Source organism: Semicossyphus pulcher, unplaced genomic scaffold (genome assembly GCF_022749685.1).
Source record: "Semicossyphus pulcher isolate SPU_LCO1_2020_fin unplaced genomic scaffold, fSemPul1.0.p SCAF_18, whole genome shotgun sequence".
Taxonomy (NCBI): domain Eukaryota; kingdom Metazoa; phylum Chordata; class Actinopteri; order Labriformes; family Labridae; genus Semicossyphus; species Semicossyphus pulcher.
In genome coordinates, this window is record NW_027211691.1 from 16,834,799 (window position 1) to 16,860,241 (window position 25,443).

The 25,443-nt window shown below is 41.7% G+C and overlaps 1 protein-coding gene across 1 annotated transcript in view; it reads left to right on the forward strand.

Annotated features, from left to right (window-relative positions):
* The first annotated feature begins 1,283 nt into the window (after positions 1–1,283).
* LOC138595763 (sodium/hydrogen exchanger 9-like) overlaps positions 1,284–25,443 on the forward strand; it is a 72,857-nt gene continuing 48,697 nt past the window's right edge. Inside the window, exons 1-7 of the mRNA XM_069667175.1 lie at positions 1,284–1,460; positions 2,100–2,299; positions 7,118–7,195; positions 7,393–7,469; positions 10,486–10,601; positions 21,376–21,481; positions 24,717–24,855. Coding sequence (XP_069523276.1) covers positions 1,313–1,460; positions 2,100–2,299; positions 7,118–7,195; positions 7,393–7,469; positions 10,486–10,601; positions 21,376–21,481; positions 24,717–24,855 — 864 coding nt within the window. The 5' untranslated portion in view covers positions 1,284–1,312. The remainder of the gene's footprint in view (positions 1,461–2,099; positions 2,300–7,117; positions 7,196–7,392; positions 7,470–10,485; positions 10,602–21,375; positions 21,482–24,716; positions 24,856–25,443) is intronic.

Sequence of the window (25,443 nt, forward strand, 5' to 3'; positions counted from 1 at the left end):
GACTGGAAATGGCAAGTGAAAGAAGGTTTGAACACAAAGAGATGCTGTACAAAATGCCATACGAATGCTGTAATAATATTGAACTGCTGTTGTGAGTGCCATTGAGTATTGTGGTCAGAACAGGTCCAGAATCATAGTGGCTGTGTCAAGAGATCATGTAAAAAAAATAACGCAATTTAGACAAAGGAGACAACAGACTATAAATATTTAATCTGCGGGTGAGGCGACAGCATCTTCATATATGAGAAAAACAACCCATCGTAACCCATCGACAACATAAGGAATTAAATGTATAGGTTAAGGCTGTCTATTTATCAGCAACTGAACTTGAAATAGAACGCATAGGAAATAGGATAAACAGCCAGCGACATACTTTACTGTATATCCAAGCATATTTACACTTCTGTAGACCTTCCTTTTTTGTTCAAAACAATTGATTAGCCTTGAAGCAAACGACCAATTAATTGATTTACTTCTAATTAAGGCCCATGACTGATTCACTTAGAGCTTAGGGACAGTGAGCAATAGAGATTCAATGTCCCGGCTCATAGGCGCTTCACGTGCATTAGTTTGTATTCACCGCCATCTACTGGAACATGTGTGCCTGACAACGAATGATTGGTGCGTTCAAGTACTTTGGGAGATCCCGCAGACATTTTGTTTTGGACAAAAACAACAATGACCAGCCGATATTCCAAGTATCTTTCACTGCCTGTGAACTACCTTTACTGAAGACAGGCATTATGCAAATTGTATACAACAAAAACAACCTTGTGTCTTTTGATTACAGATTCAGAGACTTCAAGTTGTTTGTCATGATGATAGGGCAATATTATTTAAGCAACCTAAATGATGTAGTGCAAGTGAATGATTATGACTGCACACCACACTGTTAAAATAACACGCATGTTAAAATTTTATTTTTGGCTTGTTGCCTAACAAAATGAAATCATCTTGGTTTTCTCAAACATCAGATGTAGTACTACACACTACCAGTTCCAGCTCTGGAGGAATTGGTAAAGTTGCCACTCTTAAAGACATTATTTTTATACATATGTATATAGATATATATATACATATATATATAAATAATTGTATTTTGTAACCAGTGTGTAATGTATTCTGTGTTTTCCTGTGTTTTCCTAGCTTTTAGCTGGACCTGGAAAAGTTACCGGGAAAACCAAAGAGAGATTTTCGAGGAGAACGTGAAGGCAGCACGGGCCCACAGTGTTGCTGATGCGGATGTTGCAGCTGCTGCTGCTGAATTTGAATCACAAGTTTGTTTCCTTAAAGTTTTACCTGAGCTTTGAAGATGACGGGAGCTATGAGACACAGACAAGACAATGCAGCATTATTACTCGCTGCAGTTGGCTTGGCACTTTTAACGATTCTCAGTGTGTGGAAGCTAAAACAGTTTAAATATACACTTGTACATGAAACTGGAGGTGCAATGTTTTATGGTAAGTACAGAAGCCGTTATTTAGCAACACTTCCGGAACTCGCAGGTTAAAAAAATCTTAACAAAATAAAGTACACATTAGTCTCAAATTTAGAATTTTGGCCATATCATCTAATTTTGCTTTATTTACCATTTTTATTGGCAGTAGAAGCGATATACTAACTCTATCTGAGTACAATTAATTAACACGACGACCAATATGTATGATGTGAGCTAGCTCAGGTAATTGCTAACAGCTAAAATACATGAAACATGTGGTATGATAGAATTGTCATGTCGTAGGTTGTTATGCTATATAATGTGATATGTTGGATTTTACCATTTAATTTAATTTAATATATGATCATTACACCAAATAGGTACATAAATTCCCAGGTAGCTCCAGATACCATAAACTATTAAGGGCTCACCATCCAGCATTATACTTGATTCATTCAATATTTAACAGTTTGGAGTTTCACCAGTGTTTCATCACTATAAAAACATGTAATATTGATACGTTTTATATATATATATTTATTTGGCATGTTTGTGTCTTTATTGCGCAAGTCTTGTCATAATATTAGGATTATAGTGCATTATGATTTATGACATTTTGTAATGTTTTCATAAATGTAAGATATATTTCTACTTTATGCAGGTTTGCTTGTCGGGCTGGCAGTGAGATTCATGTCATCTGATTCAGGAGAACAAATAGTCAACATGGAGACTATTTGCAGTTGTGTTGGTCTTAACAGCACTCCTCACATCTTCACAATCAACTACACATCACACATTCCCTGTTTTAGTCACGCTGGGAAAGTCTACCGAAGATGCCCATCGGTCTCAACCCCTCAAATGGTAATTGTTTCAATATAATTTGACCTGTACTACAAAAACATGTTATACTGTATAAGTGAATCTTTCTGTGGCTATTTACAGCATGTGTGACCCGTCATAGTTACTCTTGAAAACATTTGCTTTAAAAGTGCTGCATAATCAATATTGCAGAGGGAGCCTGTGAATACAAACTGACACTAACAGGATGTTTTCTTTTTGTCTATTATTACATTTTTCTGGAATATTTCACTTTATTACCTTACTTTGATCACATCTACAATTTGTCCCTTGTGCATGCTGGGTATTTACATCAACAGTCTCCTCCTCTAATGGTTCTTAGTTATTGGTTTTTCCTCTAAATTACTTTCACGGTCTGTTTGCTATTAAGGAAGCAAGAGAGCTGTGGTACAGAGAGAAAGTGGGCTGGAGAGCAATTTAACCTGAATTAGGGATTTATTAAGGAACAGATGGGGAAGATAACAGTTTGCTGTGCGAACAAGAGGAAATTACAAGACAACAGAACACAGTAACCAATAAGCAGGTATATACAAAGACTGTAGTAGAGTAGTCAAAGCTGCAGAACAGCGCTGATCAATGAACAAATAAAGCTTTGTACTAACATTTTCATGCCAACGTAAACTGTGGAATTACAATAAGAAAACACAATATTATCAGAATTCACAAAAAGAGATACTAGATACACAAAGACAGTATAAGAACAGATATTGTCACTAGATTGTTGCACTGCAGGAAAGATGTGAGATTAATGCAGCTCAGCCTGTGATACAATTTTGTGCATAATGTTTATTAATGATATTTTCTTAGTGTTAGTGTAGAGATGCACTGCTGCATATGATTTGATACTGATCGATTGGTTTAGGGAACCCTGCTCATATGAACAGAAGTTTAGTTAGAGCACTTGTTGAATTGGGAAACATTTTTTTTAACAATAACGAGATTTAAAGTCATTTTATTTAGCTTAAAGCTTGAAATAACCTATATAATATCCATCCCTCCATTATCTATAGCTCTTATCCTGTTCAGGGTCGCAGGGGAGCTGGAGCCTATCCTAGCTGTCATTGGGCGAGAGGTGGGGTACACCCTTGACTGGTCGCCAGTCAATCACAGGCCTGACAAATAGAGACAGACAACCTTTAACACTTACAATAAAGGCTGTCTGTCTCTGTGCGTCAGACAGAAACAGTGTTACAACTAAAAAGCCAGAGCTCTGCAAACCACTCACAGCAATTGATTGTTAAAAAGGAGTATGATAAAGACTCTGATATCACTCCTCAGTAGAAGAGCCTAAGCCAAGATATGGGCCTCTGGTTGAGCTCTGTTTTCTTGCTCTCTACATACATATGTTGCTCAAGCTGCTATTACAGGTATTTGTCCTATCAAAGAAACCTACCAATGATTCAGGGATTCACCACATGATGCCCAACATGCATGGCAAGTGGAATACGCATATTTGAACGTGCATTTCCTAATCCCAAAGCAATGTTTTGACCTCAGAGTAAGAGAGCAAGTGAACCATGAACCTTGCAAATCATCCAGGCCAAGTGTATCTCCCCACTAATGGCTTGGACTCTTTGGCCCCTATGAATGCCGGGGTCTCATTAGTGAACCAGCAGAGGCTACCTCAAAGGCCATTACATGGGTCCGCCCATTCTGTGTAGCCTTTCCGCCATTAAGTCTGATACATATGGGGACCTAGCAGGGAGAGATAAGGATTTCATTGCATTACTGAGTCCATTATGTGCCACCGGGGAGTAAGGCATTAAAGTTTGTGGTCTGATTAAATTTAGTGCTGCTTGGCTGAAGAGGCAATTAGTGTATACAGCACACCTCCATCTTTGACAGTGTGGTGCAGGTGGCCCTTAGAATACAACCCCACGCATATGCATAATTTATTTATTACACTGTCTGGATTTGTCTCTGTTATGCACTTTTAAATATGTCATGCACAGCCTGCACAGATGAAGAAATACATATATATTGTGCAGTGTGGGTAATTGCAGCTGCGAAAAAGTCATTTATATTGAACGGGGCGATAGCAGCAGAAAGATAGAAGCAATTTGTAGCTCTAGCAACCATTTCAAGTGTGAGTTAGTGAGAAAGCATGCCGGCTCTCCAAACTATATAGGGGCTTTTCAGCAGCAGAAAAAGTAGTTAAAGAAATGCAATATAACACAATCCACTCAAACATACGTTTAAATGTTTACATAAATGCTATTCATCATTGAACTAGAGCAGTACAGAGGCAGGCCTATTTGTAAGAATCCAAAATATTGATGCTGCTTAAACTCTTCGTCTACTTTTAAAACCCAAACAAGACCTCTCTTAAAGGTTTTTGACCGCGGCTCGATTTCAGCCTGCATCATCTCCACATCTCGCGTCTCGGACTGGAACATTATTACATCTGAATGTAATTCTTAGCAATGTAATGAGACCATGTGGGATGTAGGAATGGTGGAAAAAGTAGCATTATTTTGATCTGAATTCAATATCACTGCCGTTTGATCCTCAGAACGTACCCACAATAGACATAAAAAAGATTCAAGGATGAAGCACATGAAAGGCTACCTTTCTGTGCAGCTAGTATTGCACTATATTGGCTCGGCTGAATAACAGACAGAACGTGCGCTGTATATTAAAAAAAAAAAATCCCTCACACTGTTTGCTGTCTGTGTTGGAGGTACTTCAGATTGTTGTGATTAGCTGTTTGGGTTCTATTTAATGTTAATCCATTTGTTGTTTGAACATGTGCAGCTATACTTGCTTATTCCTTTTCTAATGAATGCTGGGAGCCTCTGTGGTGAGGACTGACACGAGCAGTTAGACGTCTCACTTTGTGTTATGCTTTGCTTTAATCAGCTGTGGAAGTCTGAGTCACTGCACTTTGGCTAAATGCTAATGTGATGCAGTGCACAGGAATTATATTATAGGCAACCAAGGGATCTATGGTTATGTAATGCAACATCTAATGCAGGTTCAAAGCATTTCCTAACTATAATATAACATTTAAACACTTAATAACATGGTTGTTTTTTTTTACTTAATTGCAATGCTTTTTTATTATCTTCAAGAAAATAATTTACTTCAAAACCAAGGCCATTACACATTTAAGGTTTTACATTTCATGTGTTAAATTAAATAAGTAAGGGATCATGTATAGTGAGCAGGTTGTTCTTGCAGAATGGAACCCCATTGAGAGCTGCGTCCATAGCAACGATTAAATCTGTAGCGTTCTTAAAATAAGCTAACCTAGCTGCTTTTACTCACATTAAAATGAGCTAAGCTAGCTGTTTTAAACTCACATTAAAATGAGCTAAGCTAGCTGTTTTTACTCACATTAAAATGAGCTAAGCTAGCTGTCATTACTCCATTGAAATGAGCTAAGCTAGCTGTTTTTACTCACATTAAAATTACCTTAGCTAGCTGTTTTAAACTCACATTAAAATGAGCTAAGCTAGCTGTTTTTACTCACATTAAAATGAGCTAAGCTAGCTGTCATTACTCCATTGAAATGAGCTAAGCTAGCTGTCATTACTCCATTAAAATGAGCTAAGCTAGCTGTCATTACTCACATTAAAATGAGCTAACCTAGCTGTTTTTACTCACATTAAAATGAGCTAAGCTGTTTTTACTCACATTAAAATGAGCTACGCTAGCTGTTTATACTCTCATTGTTATTATGTAACTAACTTCATGTGCCGTCTTCTGTCGTAGCCTTCAGTTTTTGCATCTTTTATCCATTATTGCTTTCTCTACGCTGTTTTCGTCTCTTTTCTTTTTTCCCTCTGTAAACAGACTGACGTCAAATTTACCGGACTTCTTTCGGCCAATTGATATGATTACAGTTAGTCCTCCGGATTGTGTGATTAGAGCCTAATCCCTTGCAACGGTCTGTTCTTCATAACAATGGTCTGCTATGGAGAAATAACAGAATAGTACTTAACGCAGCCATAAAATAACTATGATCTCAGGCTAGACTGAAATTATGTATTACATATTGTGTTTATGTGCATGGAAGAATTTCTTTTAGATTTTGCCTTTGCCTCTATTGGACAGAACGCTTGATAGAGTCTGAAATGTGGGAAGAGAGGTCGGAGTCGAGCCTGGGGCCACTGCATCCAGGACTGAGCCTCTATTGATGGGGTGCATGCTTAACCGTTGAGCTAAACTGGTGCCCAGTGTACGGAGGATCTTATTTGATCTTTCTTATCTGATCTCTGGTTGTAAAGATACATTTCTCCATGTCCAAAGATGCTGCATTGATGAAAGCCATTAATATGCTTTCCATGTCCTTGTCACTGGCTTCATGACTGTCATGCAATATGTTAAAAGGGTGTATATGTAATCTCATTTCATTTTCCTTGTACATTAGTATCTAACATGGTTAACATGGTTTTCAAGCTGTCTATTTATGATTTTTGTGTCTAGATTTCTCTAACTCTCTGCAGTTGGCTAGTATCTGTAGTTCTCCTTATGCGTGGGAGGAATCAGCAAAGTCTGAACATTAGCTCATAAGCCAGGAGCACACACAAGCCCATTTTTCCTTTTGACAAGACACGCAACAGTTTTTTTCATTCTGAAAGAGACGTGAGATAAGGTTGTCGTGGTACCTTGAGACTACTGTGACATTGTGATCCAAAGAGAAAAAAACAAACTGTTGCCTGTCTGCCAAAGCACAGCTGCTAAAGTGAACGATGTGTGTGTGTGTATATGTGTGTGTAGTCTCTGTCTGTCAGTCAGTCACATTCAGTAAACGGTAGTCCTCCTGCTCCCCACGGAGCAACTGTCACTCACCAACACAACAGCTCTGTCTCTTTACAGGAGACCTTTGATCCCGAGGTCCTCTTCAATCTGTTCCTGCCAGCCATCATCTTCCATGGAGCTTACTCCCTTAATCAGGTGAGACTGCTGCACTGACATGCCTCGGAGACGGGGAGAAAGACCATCAAAGGACTGTGCCTTTTACATTAGTGTTGATCAGACTGAAAAAGCACTGCCTTACAGCAGATGCTGCTTTTTGTTGCGTACAATTTAAATACCTGTATTGAGTTATTGGCCTTTTTTGTGTTTCTAATTTTGCTTAATTTCTGTTCTAGAAACGGTTCACTGATAATCTTGCATCCATTCTGACTTTTGCTTTCTTGGGCACCATGATCAGCTGTGTGACCATCGGGTAAGCCTTTCTTTTTTGTCTAACACACACGTGTTATTGTGCACAGGAGTAACTGAACAGCTGAGGCACTGGAAAACTGGATACCAGATAATAAAACATGGAAACATATAGCTCCACTGTGCATAATCATATCCATAAATTGTTTGTGAAGTAGCATGAGGTTTGTTTTATTGACTACAACAAAACACATACCAGGTTTAGTCAAGGATTTTTCTTTTGCCACGCCTAATAATCTAGAAATTTGAATCATATGAACAAACAATTGAAAATAATTGTGTGTAGGGCGCCGGTGTAGCTCAGCGTTTATGTCGTGCGTCCCATATACAGAGGCTACAGTTAGCAATGCAGGGGCCTTAGGTTCGACTCCGAACCCTCGGCCCTTTGCCGCGTGTCATCCCCACTCTCTCATCAATGTATGTGAATACATAATGGACACAAAATTAGCTGCATTTCCTGTATAGGCGATGCTATCACAATTAGAGGTGGTAAAAGTAGTGTTCTTATTCTTGTAAAAAGTTACATTTATATGATACTATTTGTACATTTCATATTCTGTGCTCACTTTTCACATTATTTACCAAATAGGAACGGTCTTACTACTTTTTTCAGATACTATAAAGTACCTAAAATCAGTGTAATTAACACTTTTAACTATGAATTAAACTGTCTTTACAAAAATGGAGCTCTTTCAGGTGCTGTGTGATCACATCTGCAGCTGCCAACTGTTGAGAGTAGCTTCACTGTGGCACAATGGGCCTTTGTGTCGTAACAGGACGGGCACAGCTGTAACCAATAACACTCATCATTGCTCTATTTTAAGTGATGCCAGTGAGCTCTGACAGTGAGCCAGCATGCACAATAGGAAGACCCTGGAACTGAGCACACCTTTGCGCTTTCTATTATGTTACATCTACTTATCCTACATGGTCACAGGCTTTGAAAAAAGCAGATTGTTAGTTAATTATTGCAGCATAAACACACTTAATAATCAAAACCTACTTCATATAAGTATGTGGATGAATTGGTACACAGCGATGCTGTTCCGCCATCACAAAGCTAGATGGCGCTGTCTGACTTCAGAGGAAACAAGTTAATACTGAGTCACTAATTTGCAGCACACAGAGGCGGTGTGAAAAGCACATAAATCCAGATTTGTTATCTTCCTGTAATAACTCTAATCTTCCCTTTCAGCAGGAAAAAAATAAACTGTGCTTGCTTTAATGAAAACTTTAAAAAGAATATATTATTCGATTTTTTTCCTGACTTTTTGGAGATACAAGGCGTTTTTCAACCCTAGTTATATACACCCAGTGGCCACAGGTACACCTGTATAATCCAATGCAGCCGTTCTACCATAAAGTCTACCTTTATGACTATTACAGATAGCCTGAGACACCACACACACACACTACACAGCCACCTCCCCTCAGGCCTGAGATACACATCACTCACCTTCAGGACAAAGAGAGCCACGTCAAGCTTTGTGCTCACATCCATCAGACTCATGAACGGTTGAATTATTTATTTTAACACCATTTATTTAAAAGTTTTATTTATTATGTTTTAAAGCTTCATTTAGGACTGCTGATTGCTCTACAAATGATGATGTCGATATGTGTGTGTATTTTTTGTTGTTGACATTATTGATGTATTTATTAACTTGAATGTTTTATACTGAGGTCATAGTGAGTGACGTTATAATGGTGTTGTTTTTGACTGCATTATAGGGAAGACAGTATTCTACCCACTTAAAAGACTAGAAATACATCTCACTATAATGTAGTCCTGTGCAACATCCCCTTTAACTAAGACATTATAATGAACATATAATATAATTAACACATATCTAAAAATTGATAATTATGACCTTGTAAAGATAGATTTCAGGCTGTCGTCTGACTGTATTAGACTGTACATGGTACCTCATAATGTGGACTCTATTGCTGTTTATACTGTCATATTATTTTATAGTGTACTGAGTCAAAAGGTTTTTGCCCTCTAGAAATAACGTGGATCTAATGTGCTTTTACAAAAAGCTGAAACCCAGTGTTAAATATTGTCTCTTCCCTTTCCTCCTTTCTTCCACACGTTAGTCCCTCCCCAGCAGCACCCTTTGTCAAACTCTCCCCCGGGGGATGCAGGGCAGGGTTTGACATGTTGGGTCACGTGCACATTCTTTAATGCAGACCTGACCAATCCTGTCGCTTGTTAGTGCGTCTGCCTTATCCCTTTGGGAAAAGAGTGTCATGGGAGTGAGGGAGCCTTTACTGACTCAGTTGACAGAGTACATCCACTTCTTCTTCTCTCAGTCCGTCTCTCTCTCTCACACACACACACTCTCTCTAAACGTCATTACCATAACTCCAAATCTCCCTTAAAGATACATGAATAAGCTTAGTTGCCAAACCTGAGGGCCCCCCTTCTTTAAATCTGGGCCTTAGGGACGGGTCGTGTGCCGTCACCGCGGTTAGAGAGTCATGCCAATGGACAGAAAGGTGCCGCAGAGGACACGCTGGCACCCTGATTATTATGGGATGCTTCACAGTAACAGGATTAGTACTTAACACACATCCTTTGGCAGTGAGGAGCTGGACTGCGGGGTTGAATGCTGAATGGACGTGTTAGCATATTTTAAGTTATAGTGTGCAGTATTTTTATGAGGGGGAACATAGAGAGGTGCATTCTGGGAGATTTAGACTTTAGATGCTTTATAGCAGAGCTGATAAAAACACAGGTTTTATTTCTGTCACAATTACCATGTTTTTCAGTCTTTCAGTGAGTTCTCTCCCCACACACACACAGACACTGAATATATAGAACAGTGTGTCCACCTGCGCTAAGCATCCGCTGCCTGGAAACGGGACAACTCATGTGCTGGTAGCGTCTGGCCCCATTACCCAGACTACTCTGGGGGAAGCCCTGCTGTGGTTAGAGGGATGAGTGATGGGTCTGCTCTGGCTGGCGCTCCCTGATGACCTCACTGTGTGTCCTTCTGTCTGTTTGTCCTCAATCCCAGGGCCTGCGTCTACGGCTTCACCAGACTGATGGTGCTGTTGGGCCAGGCGGCAGATGGAGACTTCTTGCTCACTGACTGCCTGCTGTTTGGTGCCATTATGTCAGCCACTGACCCAGGTAGCTGAACTCATTAAGGAACTCCAATCAGCTCGAAGACAAACATTGATTTTTTTTTAAATATAAACCTCTGATCCCTCCTTCTAATTCAAATTCTACTTTATTCACAAGGCTCAATCTTTATTGTTTCATAACCTTTTTAGGAATGTTTGGCTCTTGTTCACTGTGATTACGTTACACACATATTACAGGGAACTGCCTCACTTAAACACATATAAATTAATTGAAATTAAACTTGTTAAGACTGCTCCAGGCCTCACAGCCAGAAGGTATACCTGGTTCGGCCTTTCTTTTGCATGTTGTTCCCGTGCATGTGTGGCTTCTCTGCGGGTACTCCGGCTTCCTCCCACAGTCCAAAGACATGCTCGTTAGCTTCATTGGTGTCATTGTGTGTCAGCCCTGTGACAATCTTGGAACCCACTGGTGAACAACGGTGAACATGTCGGGCATTCTGGTTTAGCCAGCTGTTAGCGATGAACCCAAAACTTCCTTTTCAGTGCGCTGCATTGTTTACAGTCCAGTTACCAACTTGAGAAGCGGCTCAGGTCAAAAGTAAAGCAACTGTAGATTTCCTTTTTCCGCGTTTCTTTGTGGATTCATGTATATCTCTGCAGTGTCAGACAACCAGAGGTAGCAAAAATATGCACACTTTACTCAAGTAGAAGAACACATACTTGAGTAAAAATAGACTGGTAAAAAGGACAAGTACTGAAGTATCTTCTTTATTGGAACAAAAGTGTAAAAGTACAGGCTCTGAAGTGAAGTCAGTGTAAAAGCAAACAGCTTCTGTGCAAAGCTTAATGAATATCACACCATATTAGGGGAACTATTCATCCTAAATTATTCCAACTTCAAATACAAGCAAAAAACAATACACTGAAAATAATGAACACTACTCTGCTCATGTGTGCGAATCAGCTGGATGGGGAATGTCTTGCTGCTCTAAATCCTCTCCAATGTTTGCTTGTTCACTTTCATCAAGGGATGCACGATATTATTGGCACGTTATCGGTACACAACTCATAACTAGCTAAAATTTTACCGGACTTAACAACATCAAACATGCCAAATATACACTCGCAGCCACAGCCAACACTAACAGATAGTAACATAAACATTAAGGCAAACTAACTTACATATTCATGGGACGCAAACATAATAAAAAGAGTCCGTCTGCGATCACTGATGTCTCCGTAGTAGGTGCAGTAAACAAGTCCGGGCATGTCCCCCTCACTGCCGTGTTTCGGGGGGATGCTGCATTCAGGTGCGCTCAGAAACGTGAGTGATCAGACGCGTGATGTCTGCGGTATGGCAGTTTTTTGGCCACGACAATAAGAGGAGGCATGATATCAATTCAACTACAGGCGAGACCTGATGTTCTCTGCAACTAGGTGGGAAAAAAACGTGTGCCTAATGTATCGGTATCACAATCTGCAACCGTCAAAAAGGGTTGGAAAATATCGGCATATCGGCAAAAAGTCCAATATCATGCATCCCTACTTTCATCCATGTAGGATGTGGGCACTGCATTCACATTTTGCTCTCTCGTCTGTTTTGTCTTGATGCATCCTTTACGTAGCTTTTATTATGTCACGTATATCTTGCATGATATCCTCTGATGGATATGGCAAGGAATCGTCTTTTCTACTTGATATTGCCCCATCCATTGAGGTCGGAATCTGTCTTGATGTTTGGATGGCAGCATGCAATGATGCAAAATAACAATACTTAATAATTCCCCTAAAATGCATTAAAGTAGAATTTATTTGTGCCTTGTGAAAAATACAGATACCTGATACTTCCCTCATCTGCGGAAAAAAATGAATGAATTTAACATTTTGAATCACATTTTTAAAAAGGTCAAACCTTGACCTCTGTACCTCTAATCCTATTGCACACTTTAAATGTATGTTGCATGGAGGCTATCCTCAAAAACTGCATACTTATGTGTCTCCAGTGAAACACCCTATCTTGCCTTATGTATAGCCTTCCTCGTCCGCGTCTCCATACCTTAGCATCGAGACCGATAACAGAGATTGATAGCCGAAGCTGCAGGCAGGAACAAAGTCACAATGCCCTCTCAGGAGCTGCTTTGAATTCGGGCCGCCTTTTTCCCTAAGTGGAGCCACAATATAATCTGTGTTCTTCAAGAGCAGTCAAGAGGGGTGTCATAAGGCATCCTGAGCCGCCGCCACAGTGGCAATGTTAATGTCGTCATTTGGCGATGAATTATGTATACCAATAAGTGGTTGATCCGGGTGAGTGTCAGAGTGGAGCTGTAAATTATGGTGCAGCTGTCACTCTGACTGGTGTTATTTTCCCCGTGCCATGCGACGCTCATCCTCACACGACCCCGGCGCCCTCGTCACTTTGATTAGAATCACACTGCAATGCATCGACGGCCCGAAGATGCCAAGACCTCAAGGCCGCCTCCGTCTCACGCTGTCCAAATGTAGAGCCAGATTTTCTGAAAGGGAGCCATTAAAATTTCCCCGTCCGTTTCTCTCACTTGTACATTTGCATTCATGGCACCGAAACACCCCCGAAACAGGCGACTTTCACACATACACAGGCGTTATATCATACAGACGAATACGGCTTTTTGTTCATGTCATACCCCCTTTGAGTGACAGCTCTCTGCTTGTGTCGCTGACTCATTGTGTAAGTGCAGCTATGTCACGTACGACTGAAATGATGGAGATTTGGAGAACGCTGTGAAAGTCATCACAGGCTGGCAGGCAAGCTTTGAGTAAAATGGAAGCACAATTTATTTGCCTTTTTGCTTGCGCTGAACTACAGAATATTCAGAGATATATTTGATAGAACAGATTCTCATTGCGGCTATAATGAGTCAATGAAAGTCCTCTGAGAGCTGCACATCTTTAGCAACCATTGTCTGGCATATTTGGATGCGGCCATTGTCAATAATATTATTTTTATATTATGTTATGTAAATTTGGTTGCTGATTTTGAGCTCCATCTACCATTTGGTTTCTGGGACTATGAAGATTTTAATAACCCAAGGAAGAGTTAAGATTCTACAGTTGCATATGGTGCTCGTTTTTGAGTCTCATATTTCTGACATTATCTTAAAATATGGCAGTATGTATTTCTCCCTAAGAAATACGTTATTGGCCATTTGGAGGTCGAGTGAATAACATTGAATATCTCGTTACAATGCCGCCTGTCAGTGGTTGGGATATGTTAGGCAGCAAGTGAACATTTTGTCCTCAAAGCAGGAAGGATGGTCAAGCGTAAGGATGTGAGCGACTTTGACAAGGGTCAAATTGTGATTGTTAGACGGCTGGGTCAGAGCATCACCAAAGCTGCAGCTCTTGTGGGGTGTTCCCGGTCTGCAGTGGTCAGGACCTACCAAAGCCGCTGTAGCTCAAATTAAAGTTAATGCTGGTTCTGATAGAAAGGTGTCAGAACATACAGTGCATATGGGGCTTTATAGCTATAGACTGGTCAGGTGCCCATGTTGACCCCTGCCCACTGCTGAAAACACCGACTATTGGCATGTGAGCATCAGAACTGGACCACGGAGCGATGGAAGGAGACGGCCTGGTCTGATGACTCACGTTTTCTTTCACCTCATGTGGATGGCCGACGCGTCGCTTACCTGTGAAAGACATGGCACCAGGGTGCACTATGGGAAGTGTGATGTGTGTGATGCTTTGGACAGTGTTCTGCTGGGAAACCTTGGGTCCTGCCATTCATGTGGATGCTACTTTGACACCTACTTAAGAACACCCCTTCATGGAAATGATATTCCCGAATGGCAGTGGCCTCTTTCAGCAGGATAATGCGCCCTGCCACACTGCAAACATGGTTCAGGAATGGTTTGAGGAACACAACAAGTTTAAGGTGTTGACTTGGCCTCCAAATTGCCCAGATCTCAATCCAATCGAGCATCTGTGGGATGTGCTGGACAAACAGGTCCGATCCATGGAGGCCCCACCTTGCAGGACTTAAAGGATCTGCTGCTGCAAGATACCTCAGCACACCTTCAGAGGTCGAGTGGAGTCCGTGCCTCGACGGGTCAGGGTTGTTTTGGCGGCAGAAGGGGTCCTACACAATATGAGGCAGGTGGTCATAATGTTATGGCTGATCGGTATGTATTATATAATATTTAGTTGGGTGTTGTCAAAATGTTCTAAAGCAGGAAAGGGTGATGGGATTTGGATTCATACAACCCAGTATTTCTGAAATTGTTAGATCTTCTGATATTCCAAAGACACAGTGCAGGCCTAGTTAGTTTGCAGACTCTAATTTAGTGTCTTTAAAGTTTGCTGGTGCTGGCAGATCTTAACCTAAAGCACAACAAGGAGACAGTCAGAGTAGCTCGGATAGAAGATTTGACTTCGCAGTGAAAAGTCAAAACCAGAAGATCAGTCCAGGCGAACAAATCCAAAGAGGAACAGGCAGGTATCCAAAATCCACAAACAGGGTCAAAACAAGGCAAAACCAGGTGAAGGTATGCCTGAGAGCCTGGCAAACACACAAGACAATCTGGCAGCTAACAAGTGAAAGTGAAAGTATATATACTGAGGGTTTGATTAAAGAACAAGCTGCAGGTGAGGAGATGGAAACCACAGCGTTGGTGGAATTCCTGACACTGCTCCCCTTGTGTGTAATTCCTAAATTGTTAGTTTCGTACAAGCCCCCCCCCCCCAAAGCTCTAAAGCCAAGAAAGCTGTTCTCCTCCGACTCAGAATGAGACTCATGGGTCAGGTCACAAAGTAGAACGCCCGCTGCGCTGCATCCTCCAGCCTCAGGCACGGTTGCAAAAGGTCGTGAAACCCTCACTTAACTTCTCAAAGGAAGGACTTTTTTTTTTAAGGGCTGGGGAGGCGCTGAAGTTTCTCCTTTCATCTTTCAGTTTCTACTTAATTATTTATTTCCTTATTTTTCAGGACTGCTCTTGATGTGGACGCTGCACATACATATTTCACTTAGCGTGTCAGAGCTGGAAATGAGGCCTGAGTTGTTTACATCTCTGACATCTGTTTACAGGAGCAACTACCAGGATGTAGAGTCAACACTGAAGACGCAGTTAGACAAAGGTGTGCACATGACGCAACCAACCAGCAATATCACATTATTATACACGTAGCTAATGATTAGTATTGAAGCAGAGGAGGAAAACGATACATAAAAGAAGCTTGTTTTAACAGAGATAAGTCGGCTGCTTTAGAGCTGTAACACTTCATTCTCCAACCTGTCATCTTGTTGGTTTAAGCGAGATGTCCACTGCAGTTGTTTTTGCATATTTAGATGGATAGACATGTTACAACTCTGGAAAACAGAAACTGACAGCCCGCGGTGTAGGAGCCAAAACATCTCAGTTTTCAGTATTAGGTCAACCCGTCAGTCTTTCAGCTATATTTAAATGTCACAACATGTGATGGGTCTCAGATTTTGATGCATACTAAATAGGACACATGAGCACAAACGGCGAGTTCTGCGATAACTTTATTTTCTGTAAGGCTGTAATTAAAAAAGGCAGCTTTTTCCTCTCTTAAATATCATTAATATTAAAGGGCCAGTTCGCCGATTTTCAACCTCAGTCCTATCATGCTATTATGGGGAGCTAATGCCAATATGGTAGGAAAAAATTTGATTTGGCTGTGTGCCTTTGGAGGACGCTATCCGCTTCTCCAACGGGCCCTGGAAAACCTCCAGGGAGCTTGCTAAACTACACTTCCTCAATCTAGGACGCCCGCCTCCTCCCGTTCAAAATCGTCAGGTTTGAAATGTAAACTGCAGACCTGAAGATTTCTTAGACGATCCACCGGTATATTCTCGTTGTATCTCAGATTCTGTACCGCTCTGAGCCACTGCCTGCAGCGATCAATGTCCTTGACCAGAAAATGGTTCAGAGGGAGGGGCGCAATGCATGCTGGGTGTTGTAGGAATGTAGAATGAGCGAAACCACGAGCTGTTTGTACAACTTTCTCCACAGCTATGGCGCCAATATCAAATATTATTGCTTCTATTGATTACAGAGAACACCAGCTTTGACTGACAGTGGCTTCTTCCAGGGGAGAACTACTCCTTTAAATATCATTAAAATGAATGGAGATTTAAAAGGGGGATCTGGTCCTGACATACCAATGAACTCTGAACTGTGAGAGTCAGATTGAGCCAAAAATAAGTGTTTTCCGACTGTGAGAGAGCATTCCTCTTGCTGTCTTGTGACCCCTGTTTGTGCACTCTTTTTACACGTAGCTCAGGAGATTAAACTAATTCCCTGTTGACTGTTATCTCCTTCCTAATGCGTCGCTTTCAGTATCATATCTGCCTAATTTGGTCAAATCAGCGAGCAAATCCCACGCTCTCTGACTGCGACGGCCACGAGCTTCGCCTCTGCTAAACCCCCTCTGCGGCTGGGTAATTTGACCTAATAAGGCTTCCGTCCGACCCTTTCAACTGTATTATGTCTGAAATAATTGTCCGCTCTCTCCGCCTTATGGTGTTGCTGTGGAAACTGATGAACACTTGACAGCTGTAGGACGGGGGTTGCTATGACAACACAGCCAACCCGCACCCTCGTGTATGTGTATGTGTTTTTTTTTTTTTCTTCTTTTCCGTCTTGCAGTGTGACTGGTGCACACGCCATGCTTGTCATCAGCCGAGCATTATGGGAGCAGGGAAATGGAACGCTCCTGACTCCGGGGGCCTACCTTACCCCTCTCCAGATAAAGGATTCTTTCCCCCCCGACCAGGAAGAGCTTTAAACCTGTCAAAGAGCAAAGAGCCAGATCTGTCAAAACAAGTCCTGAGGCCGCTCTGCTGCCACTGCTCTTATTTTCAGTCTGCTCGTACGCCGACTATGATGCCCTCACCGACCTGGTGTTCACTGCAGGGCAAACACTGGTCGACTCATTACTTATCACAAATTCACCAGCAACTAATTTACAGGAGTCTTTTTTTTTTGCATCTTGACCTCAACAGGTGGAATATGACTCTACTGGGAATGTTGTTGTTGAACAGCACTGCTTTCCTTGCCATGCCTGTATATCCTTATAATTAGTGTGTGTGTGCTGTCTGTCTCCATATCTAGCATTGTTTTTGTCATATGATAATTTTGTTTTGCCTCTTGTCGGACTCTCAATAAGGATTTGTGCTTCTACCTTTTTTCTATCTCCTGTCTTGTCTATCTCGCAATGTATCCATAATATAGTGTATCTTAATCTAACCTGCGCTATCAGTAAACATACATCCAACAATGCTACAGCCGATATCTTCCACAGGGAGATACTCGTGTTGACAGGAAGTGCGGACGCACAGACACATCGGCGCCTCGTCAATGTCAGCATTCTCCTCGTCACTCACTGTCAACGTGTATCCGTCCTGCGGTGAGGAGTACGTTGTGTGTGTGCACTGTGCTCATTCATATGCTCGGCATCTCCCGCCTCATGTTTATCCACTTCATGTGAACTCACAGTGGAGTTCAGCTCACAATCCACTCTGTGGATGCAAGGCGTTGAGAGATTCAGCTGTATAAATAACATTATATAGTAATAAGAAGAGCCATATGTTTTTTAGGTTCCATCCTAAATTAGCTGAGACATTGCCTTTTCAATCTAAAGATGAAGACAAAGTTTAAAATACCTCTTTTTTTTTTTTTTTTAAGATGATTTTTTTTGTCTGTTTCTGACTTTATTTATATTAAGAGGACAGTGGACAGTGTTGGAAACAGCAGGGGGGAGAGAGTGGGGAAGGCACGCGGCAAGGGCCAAGGGTGGGAGTTGAACCCGGGGCCGCCGCACCGAGGACTGAGCCTCAGCACATGGGTCGAGCAAAACATTAAAGGCCAATTAAATATTATCAAACGGGACCAAGCAGGTGTTTTCTTTCCATGATGTATTTTTCAAACAAACCTAAATTACTATTCAGTATCTGCATCTCAACTAGTATGATGTTTTTTTCGCTCAGTGATCCATGACCCGATCCTTATTTCTTCACCTCAGTACCCCAAAAAGGAAACTTTAGGGCCTGTGTCCACTAATGGCGTTTTTTGCGCTGGCAGCAATTTCAGAGCACTTCTCAGCGGCGCTTACTGTTGCTAGGTTACGATAGATGTCTGGCGGAACTTCCGCTTCCCTTGGTAGTGACCGATAAATCTGTTTTGAATTGCTCTGTATGATTAATATTGCTTTTAATCAAGGAAATTTTACAAAGAAAACATCAAAACAATGCAAAGGAATCATGTCCTGGTGTTAGCAGCAGCTCAAAAAAACGAAAGGCCTCAGTGGACACAAAAAATGCCGTTAGTGGACACAGGCCCTTAGCTTCACCTCCACCATTGCTTTTGACAAAGTTGATATCTGAAGTCCCGCCCCTTCTTGATTTTGATTGGTCGGTGAGGGAGAAGCGACATTGACGAATGCAGTGGTGTTCCAAAAGTTGAACTATTTTAAACTGAGGGCGCAGCGTCAAAAAACAGCACTTTTTGTGCTGAGGACGCTGAGCACTGAAAGCGCTTAACTGCGGCCCCTACGATGGAACTACTTCTAGAATTTGATCAAAGGCAAATGGACTTTCTGTTTTATAGCCTTACAGTGTTTTTGCGCCAATTGAAGATGTCCCATTAACTCTTTTTATTGGTCGGGAGTTTGCCAACATTTCACCTAAGCTTTAATCATCTCCAAATGTTACAGATAAATGCAGGGGATTCCCTCGCAGACGTCTGTTCAAGCCCAAATTCCTTGGCCCTACTACTTGACTACCACTCTTCTCAGCCATATACAACTCCCAAAGAGGCTGCAGAGGATACAGACGCTTAGAAATTCAGTCAATATCACCTCATCCCTGATCATACCCAGCGTTTGTATCTATGTCTTAACATGTAGTAGGTATACAGTCAACACTTAAAGGTAAACAGCGCTGTTTTAGTTAGCAATTTGACTGTCTGTGTTCCTTGTCATAGTTAATAGTTATAAATAGCTGTCGTTAGAATGCTTAATATAGGTTTCATCCCTCAAAATGTATCGTTTTCTACAGCTTTCACTGTGTCTTCACTCTCTGTTATATCTCTATGAGCCGTGAACAGAACCATTAATGTGTTGCAACTGCAGGCACTGTCTGTTTAAACTTCCATGTCCACTTAAAGTCATTATACAAGAGACACCTGTGTGAGATGAAATACGTGGGGAGGAATTCTTTGTGTAGCTCAGCAGTGAGTGAATCCTCCATTATTGAAAGCATGGAGCTCTCCGCCTGCATTCCCCCACATTACACTGTAATTGGCTCCTTTTGGATACAGCTGCAGCATCCGAGCTCTAATCTCTGCCTTTCCCCTTCACTGTCCTTTCTAGATTCCCTGAAACGAAGATGTTATCTCCCTCTATAAAGAAAACTGCAGTAATGCCCCAAATATATTCATGCTCAACAAAACAACGGTAACACTTTGCCCAATCTTACCAAGCTTACTTGGGTGATTTACAAGCTCTGCCCTTGCAACAGAAGGCAGAACTATGATTTTTAAAACAAGAAATATTGCTTGTAAAATACACAAAAAAACGCCCACTAAGATTTTAATTTTCCTGTTACTTCAAGATGTGTTCAATGACCCTGAAATTATTTGTACAAAATAACTCAGTGTACAGTTAATTGATCAGTGATACTACATACATGTTTAAGACTCTTAATAGGGAAGCTACGGAAGCCCTAAGCAGACATGCATCCATATATTTTACTTTCTCAGATTTCCCGTGAGTAATTTCCGGTTGTTTTCTCGAGATCTCGACTTATTTATCTCATTTTCTCGAGATAACAACACTGCACTTCTGTTACGTCAGACGATCATAACTCATATCCCCAGAGTTGCAAGAGCACAACACAAACATAGAAACAGGCTATGAGATAAATGAATCCGTTATTATGGGAAAACCAGCGCTGTTATCTCGAGATAATAAGAAAAATAAGTCGAAATCTTGTGAAAACAACTGAAATGAACTCGTTATCACTAGAAAACCAGCATTGTTATCTTGTGATAACAACATAAATCAGTTGAGATGTCAAGAAAACAGACGGAAATTACTCATTATCACAGGAAAACTGAGTAAATAAAATGTATGGATGCATGTCTGCTTAGGGCTTCTGTAGGAAACATATCTTAGAGGCAGTTAAACTTTTATTTTGTAACCAATTTTACTATAAATGCAATTCTTTGAAGCAATGAAGCATTTCTTTCTTTTCGGCAACGTCAGATGATCTTAACTTGTTTTCCCTGTAATATCACGAGGCCAGTCTTTTGTTTTGTTTTCCCAATCGCAAGAAAATGATCCCGTTATCACAAGAATACCAGCTTTGTTATCTTGAGATAACGAGATAAGTCAGTTGAATTCTCGAGAGGAACGGCTGGAAAAAACTCGTTATCACAAGAAAAGGGAGTGAATAAAATGTACGTATGCATGTCCGCTCAGGGCTTCCGTAGGAAAGATACCTTAAAGGCAGTTAAACTTTTATTTTGTAACAACTTTGACTGAAAAAGTGCCAATCAATAAAGCATTTATTTCTTTTCCTTTGCAGACATAACAATCTGTCTTCCCCAAAACATTGTGTGTTTAGTTTTAGCTCAGGCTGAACAGGTCTTAGCTTCGTGTCAAAATCCTCTTTCCACAGCTGACAGAGAGCTGACATTTTCTGTCAGCTTTCGTTGTTACTGTAACATTGTAACATTAATTCTCCTGGTTTCTCCTGTTTGTAGCAGCAGAGGTGACACTGTTTGCGCCTGCATGGCAGTAACTCTACTTTTGTGTTTTAGTTTCAGTGCTCGGCCTGTTATCAGAGCTGCGCGTGGACGTGGATCTGCACACCCTGCTGTTTGGAGAGAGCGTCCTGAATGACGCCGTCGCCATCGTCCTGACACAGTGAGCGTTTCTCTTTAAGATTGGTCTCTGCCCTCACAATGCAATGTACTTCTAGATTTAATTGTATGAGAGCTCAGCCTTTTCCAATTGACATTATAGAGGAGGATGTGCAGGGGGGAGGGAAGGCTGGATGGATGCTGGCAGCTTTAAGGATAGGGCGTGATTGGCAAAAACCGCATGAGTGCCTCAGATGCTATGCAGTGGACTGCGTAAGCGAGTTGCCCCTGGCACTGTCAGCATCTCATTAAGGTACTCAGTGGAGAGGCTCACTGCCAGAGTGGAGACACAATCCCGGCTAACGAAGTCAGCTAACGCAGCCACTGTCAAACTCAACACAAAATACCACACAGTCCTCAGTGATGTAGCCATGATGCAGTCAGTGATGTAGCCATGATGCGGTCATGCCTTGTCTGTGCATTTCAATCGCTTCATTCATTCCTCGTCTACTTTTCCCCTTTTTTTCTCCAGCATTTCACTCGGATATGCTTGTTTGTTGCTCACACACATTGCAGTCGTTGTCTGCTCTATTTCCGCATTGTAAATTGAACAAAGTCATTCAAGTAGACGTGCTAACAGATGGCCAGATGGGGAGCAGAGAGATGGAAAGAACTCTCACAGGAAGTTAAAGAAGGGAGATGACGAGAGAAGATTTGTGTTCATATGTGCTGATGTATCACATGTACTGCACCTGGTCATGCAGACATATCTATCTCAGATCACACAAATGAGCCCAGACAGGCAGGCAGAAGGAATGAAAAGCAGACAAGTGTGCAGATCGTTGTGTTCATGCTGTCTCGGCGTACATTGACGAGCCGAGGAGGGAGCCTGCACGTCTTCACGGACAAAACAGTCAAGATAGTGCCGTGTTTGTTCCTGGAGTGGCGTGACCGGCCTTCGTGCCATCTCATGTCACTTGACTGGCTCGCAAGCCTGCCGGTCGCTCTGGCTCCGCACACAAAGCGGGCCCTTATTAGTGGGCCACGCGGGGTCCTGGCACTGGAATTTTAACAAGCTCCCAGAGCAGCTCAACCTTATGTGATGTGCCCTCTCACAGGCACTAAACTTCCTGCTCCAGCAGCCCTGACCCAGACACCATTGAACCAGGTCCTGTGTTGGCATCTTGAGATTCTTGCCTGGGAGTTAACAACCTGAGATGCCTGAAGATACGGTCCTTAGAGGGTCACACTGACCAACTTCCTAGTGTCCAAATTTAGTGTGAAGAACAACTGGAGTCTGTACTGTCACAGAGGGGTTGATAGATTTTCCCCTCTCAGCTTGCTGAGCTCATTAGTGACAGCTTGATTGATTCTACCCCCTCTGCAATGGAGATTAAGGCATGTTCTGGTGTGTGCTAGCTCATTTTAACCTGACAGTATGAAAAGTAGAGATGCATTACAGGTTCATTAGTCAGACATTTTTTTGACACTGTAAAGATCTACCATTTTAATGGTATCTGGACTACAAAGAGGTTTCTATCTATAATAGGTTTCTATGCCAATCAAAGTATCGGAAATGCGTCTGGTACAGCCTAGTATCTGGTATCGGCTAGTATTCCAATCAGTACATCTGATACCATAATTTATAAGCTCCCCAAAAAATAATGTTATTTATTCTTCTCCAAAGAAGTTGCCTACGAAGCAATAATAAAAATCATGCCTGCTACTAGCAACTACTGTTTTAGAGCAGCAAAGAAGAACAGTGCACTGCTAGTGGTTTGTGTAATGTAATTAGTCAAAGATACAAAAGGTTAGCTGTCATAAATAAAGATAAAGTTAAGAAAATTAAACCCCAAACACACAAAATAGACCAGTTTTATGTTAAAAACAAGCTGCGCTTCTGCTAATGTTAGCTAACATTATCTTATGTTAGCACGTTGATAAACAGTTCACGTTAAAAATCAGGGTTTCACCGGAAGTCTTTGGCAGGCATTTGATGTCAGGATATGCCGCAAGCTGTGCTTCTGCTAACGTTAGCTAACACTAGCTAACCGTAGCATGTTGACAAAGCATTTAATGTTAAAAATCTGGGTTTAACTAAATGTCTTTGGCAGGATGTCAGGAGATGCCGCAAGCTGTGCTTCTGCTAACGTTAGCTAAAACTAGCTAACCGTAGCATGTTGACAAAGCATTTAATGTTAAAAATTAGGTTTCACTGAAAGTCTTTGGCAAACGCAGGACGTCAAGAGTCAGCGTAAGCTAGCGAGTATAAACGTTTAGCTTAGCTCAGTAGGTGTTCTGCTTTAGGTTAGCATTCTTTCAGTCTACTGAGTCAGGCCACACAACACAAATAGCAATCATATCACATCTAGGGTTAGTAGTATACAGCTGTTCAATTATAACAATGACATATAATTTTTTTTAATTGCAGTAGGACTCAGTATCGGCCAATGTTCCAGTCTCTGTATCTGAATCGGTTTGCATGGGGAAAAAGTGGTCCTGAAACATCCACAGTTTTAGCCTAGCTACTTGAAGGTGTGTCCCATTAAATCATTGAAGCACAAACATTGTTTTTTGCTGACTCAATGCTTTCTTTTAAAACAGTCATCCTCTAAGGGGAGTACAGGAGGGTCTGTGTTGCGTAAAGAAATGCTGTCATTCCACAGAGGCAGCCAGCTCCATCAGCCACTCGCATGGGTGCCTGCCTCTGCTTGCTTCACCTCAGGCCCCCTCTCACTCTCACTCTCTCTGTCTTTCCCTCCCTCCCAATCTCCCCCACCTCTTTCCTCCCTGTGAGGCCTCTTTTGGACTCAATGACTTCCATGTGGAAGTCTCTCCTCCTCCTCTACTCCCCCCCCTACAAAGTAAATATTTATAGCGGTGTGAATAGCACGATGCTGCTGTCTCTGTGAATAACAATTGTATTTCCCCTGTTTCCCTTCTAACTACTCGGGGACGTCTCAGAGGCAAATAATTCAGAATGGATTGTTTTTCCGGGAAGGATTTGACTTGTTAAGAGTGCCATGTATTCTTAGGAATGACTCCAATAAATTGCACTTAAAGGCTTAGCTCAGCATAATAAGCACGTGAATTTATGCTCACTGCTCCAAACTGGTTTACACCAAGAACCTAGCGGGCCATATTTCTGATGACTGCACTTGTTTCAGAGCCGTAAACCATGTTGTTGCTTTAATGGTTCAGCGTCTGTAACACTCATATTTACTTCTGTTGTAATCCTGCTGTTGGCTGCAGTAGCAGTTTGTCTCATTTCTCATGTGTGAAACCCTTTTGTCTTCCAGTGCCATCACCTCCTACAGCCAGACGGGTGCAGGACACAGCTTCAGCCTTCCCGCTGCACTCCTCTCCGTTGGTTATTTTCTTGGGGTGCTCGTCGGCTCCTTCCTCCTGGGTTTCATGTTTGCAGCCATAACAGCCCTCATATCCTTTCATCCCCCCCTTCCATCTCTGCTTCAGCACCCACTCTCAATTATCACCTCTGCATCTGCTGCAATCTCTCCTCTTCCTCAACTTGTTAATTGCCTCTCTAACAACCCCCCCCCTTACTGTACCACCTTTATCAACCAAAGCAACGTGGCTAAGTCTGAAGTGCCGCTGCGACATTAATGGCTGCCGAGAGGTCTTCAATCAAGCCAATAGCCTCTGATGAAGTTTCGACTTGCGCCGTTGTCCAGCATTCCTCTCTGATCTTCCAGTAATAAGACTTTAGGATGAAAAATGAGAGTGTGTCATGAGAGGTTTGGGGGCGCAGCTCAGCTCTTATTTACAGTGACTAATCTCCTGGTGCGAGCAAAGCACAAAGCGAGCATTTATTAGATTGTGCTGATGCTAACCATAGCAACAGCCTGCTCTTTTGTGCTGTCTTTTCAAACAGGAGCGTCCTCAAAAGATAGACGTACAGTTGCTCAGTCATCTTTTAATTAGCTTAAGTACCTGTCTGTGTTAATTTAAAAAACAAAGCCTGCAACTTTAGATCATTTGAGGGACTATCAGAAAGAATCTCGTAAG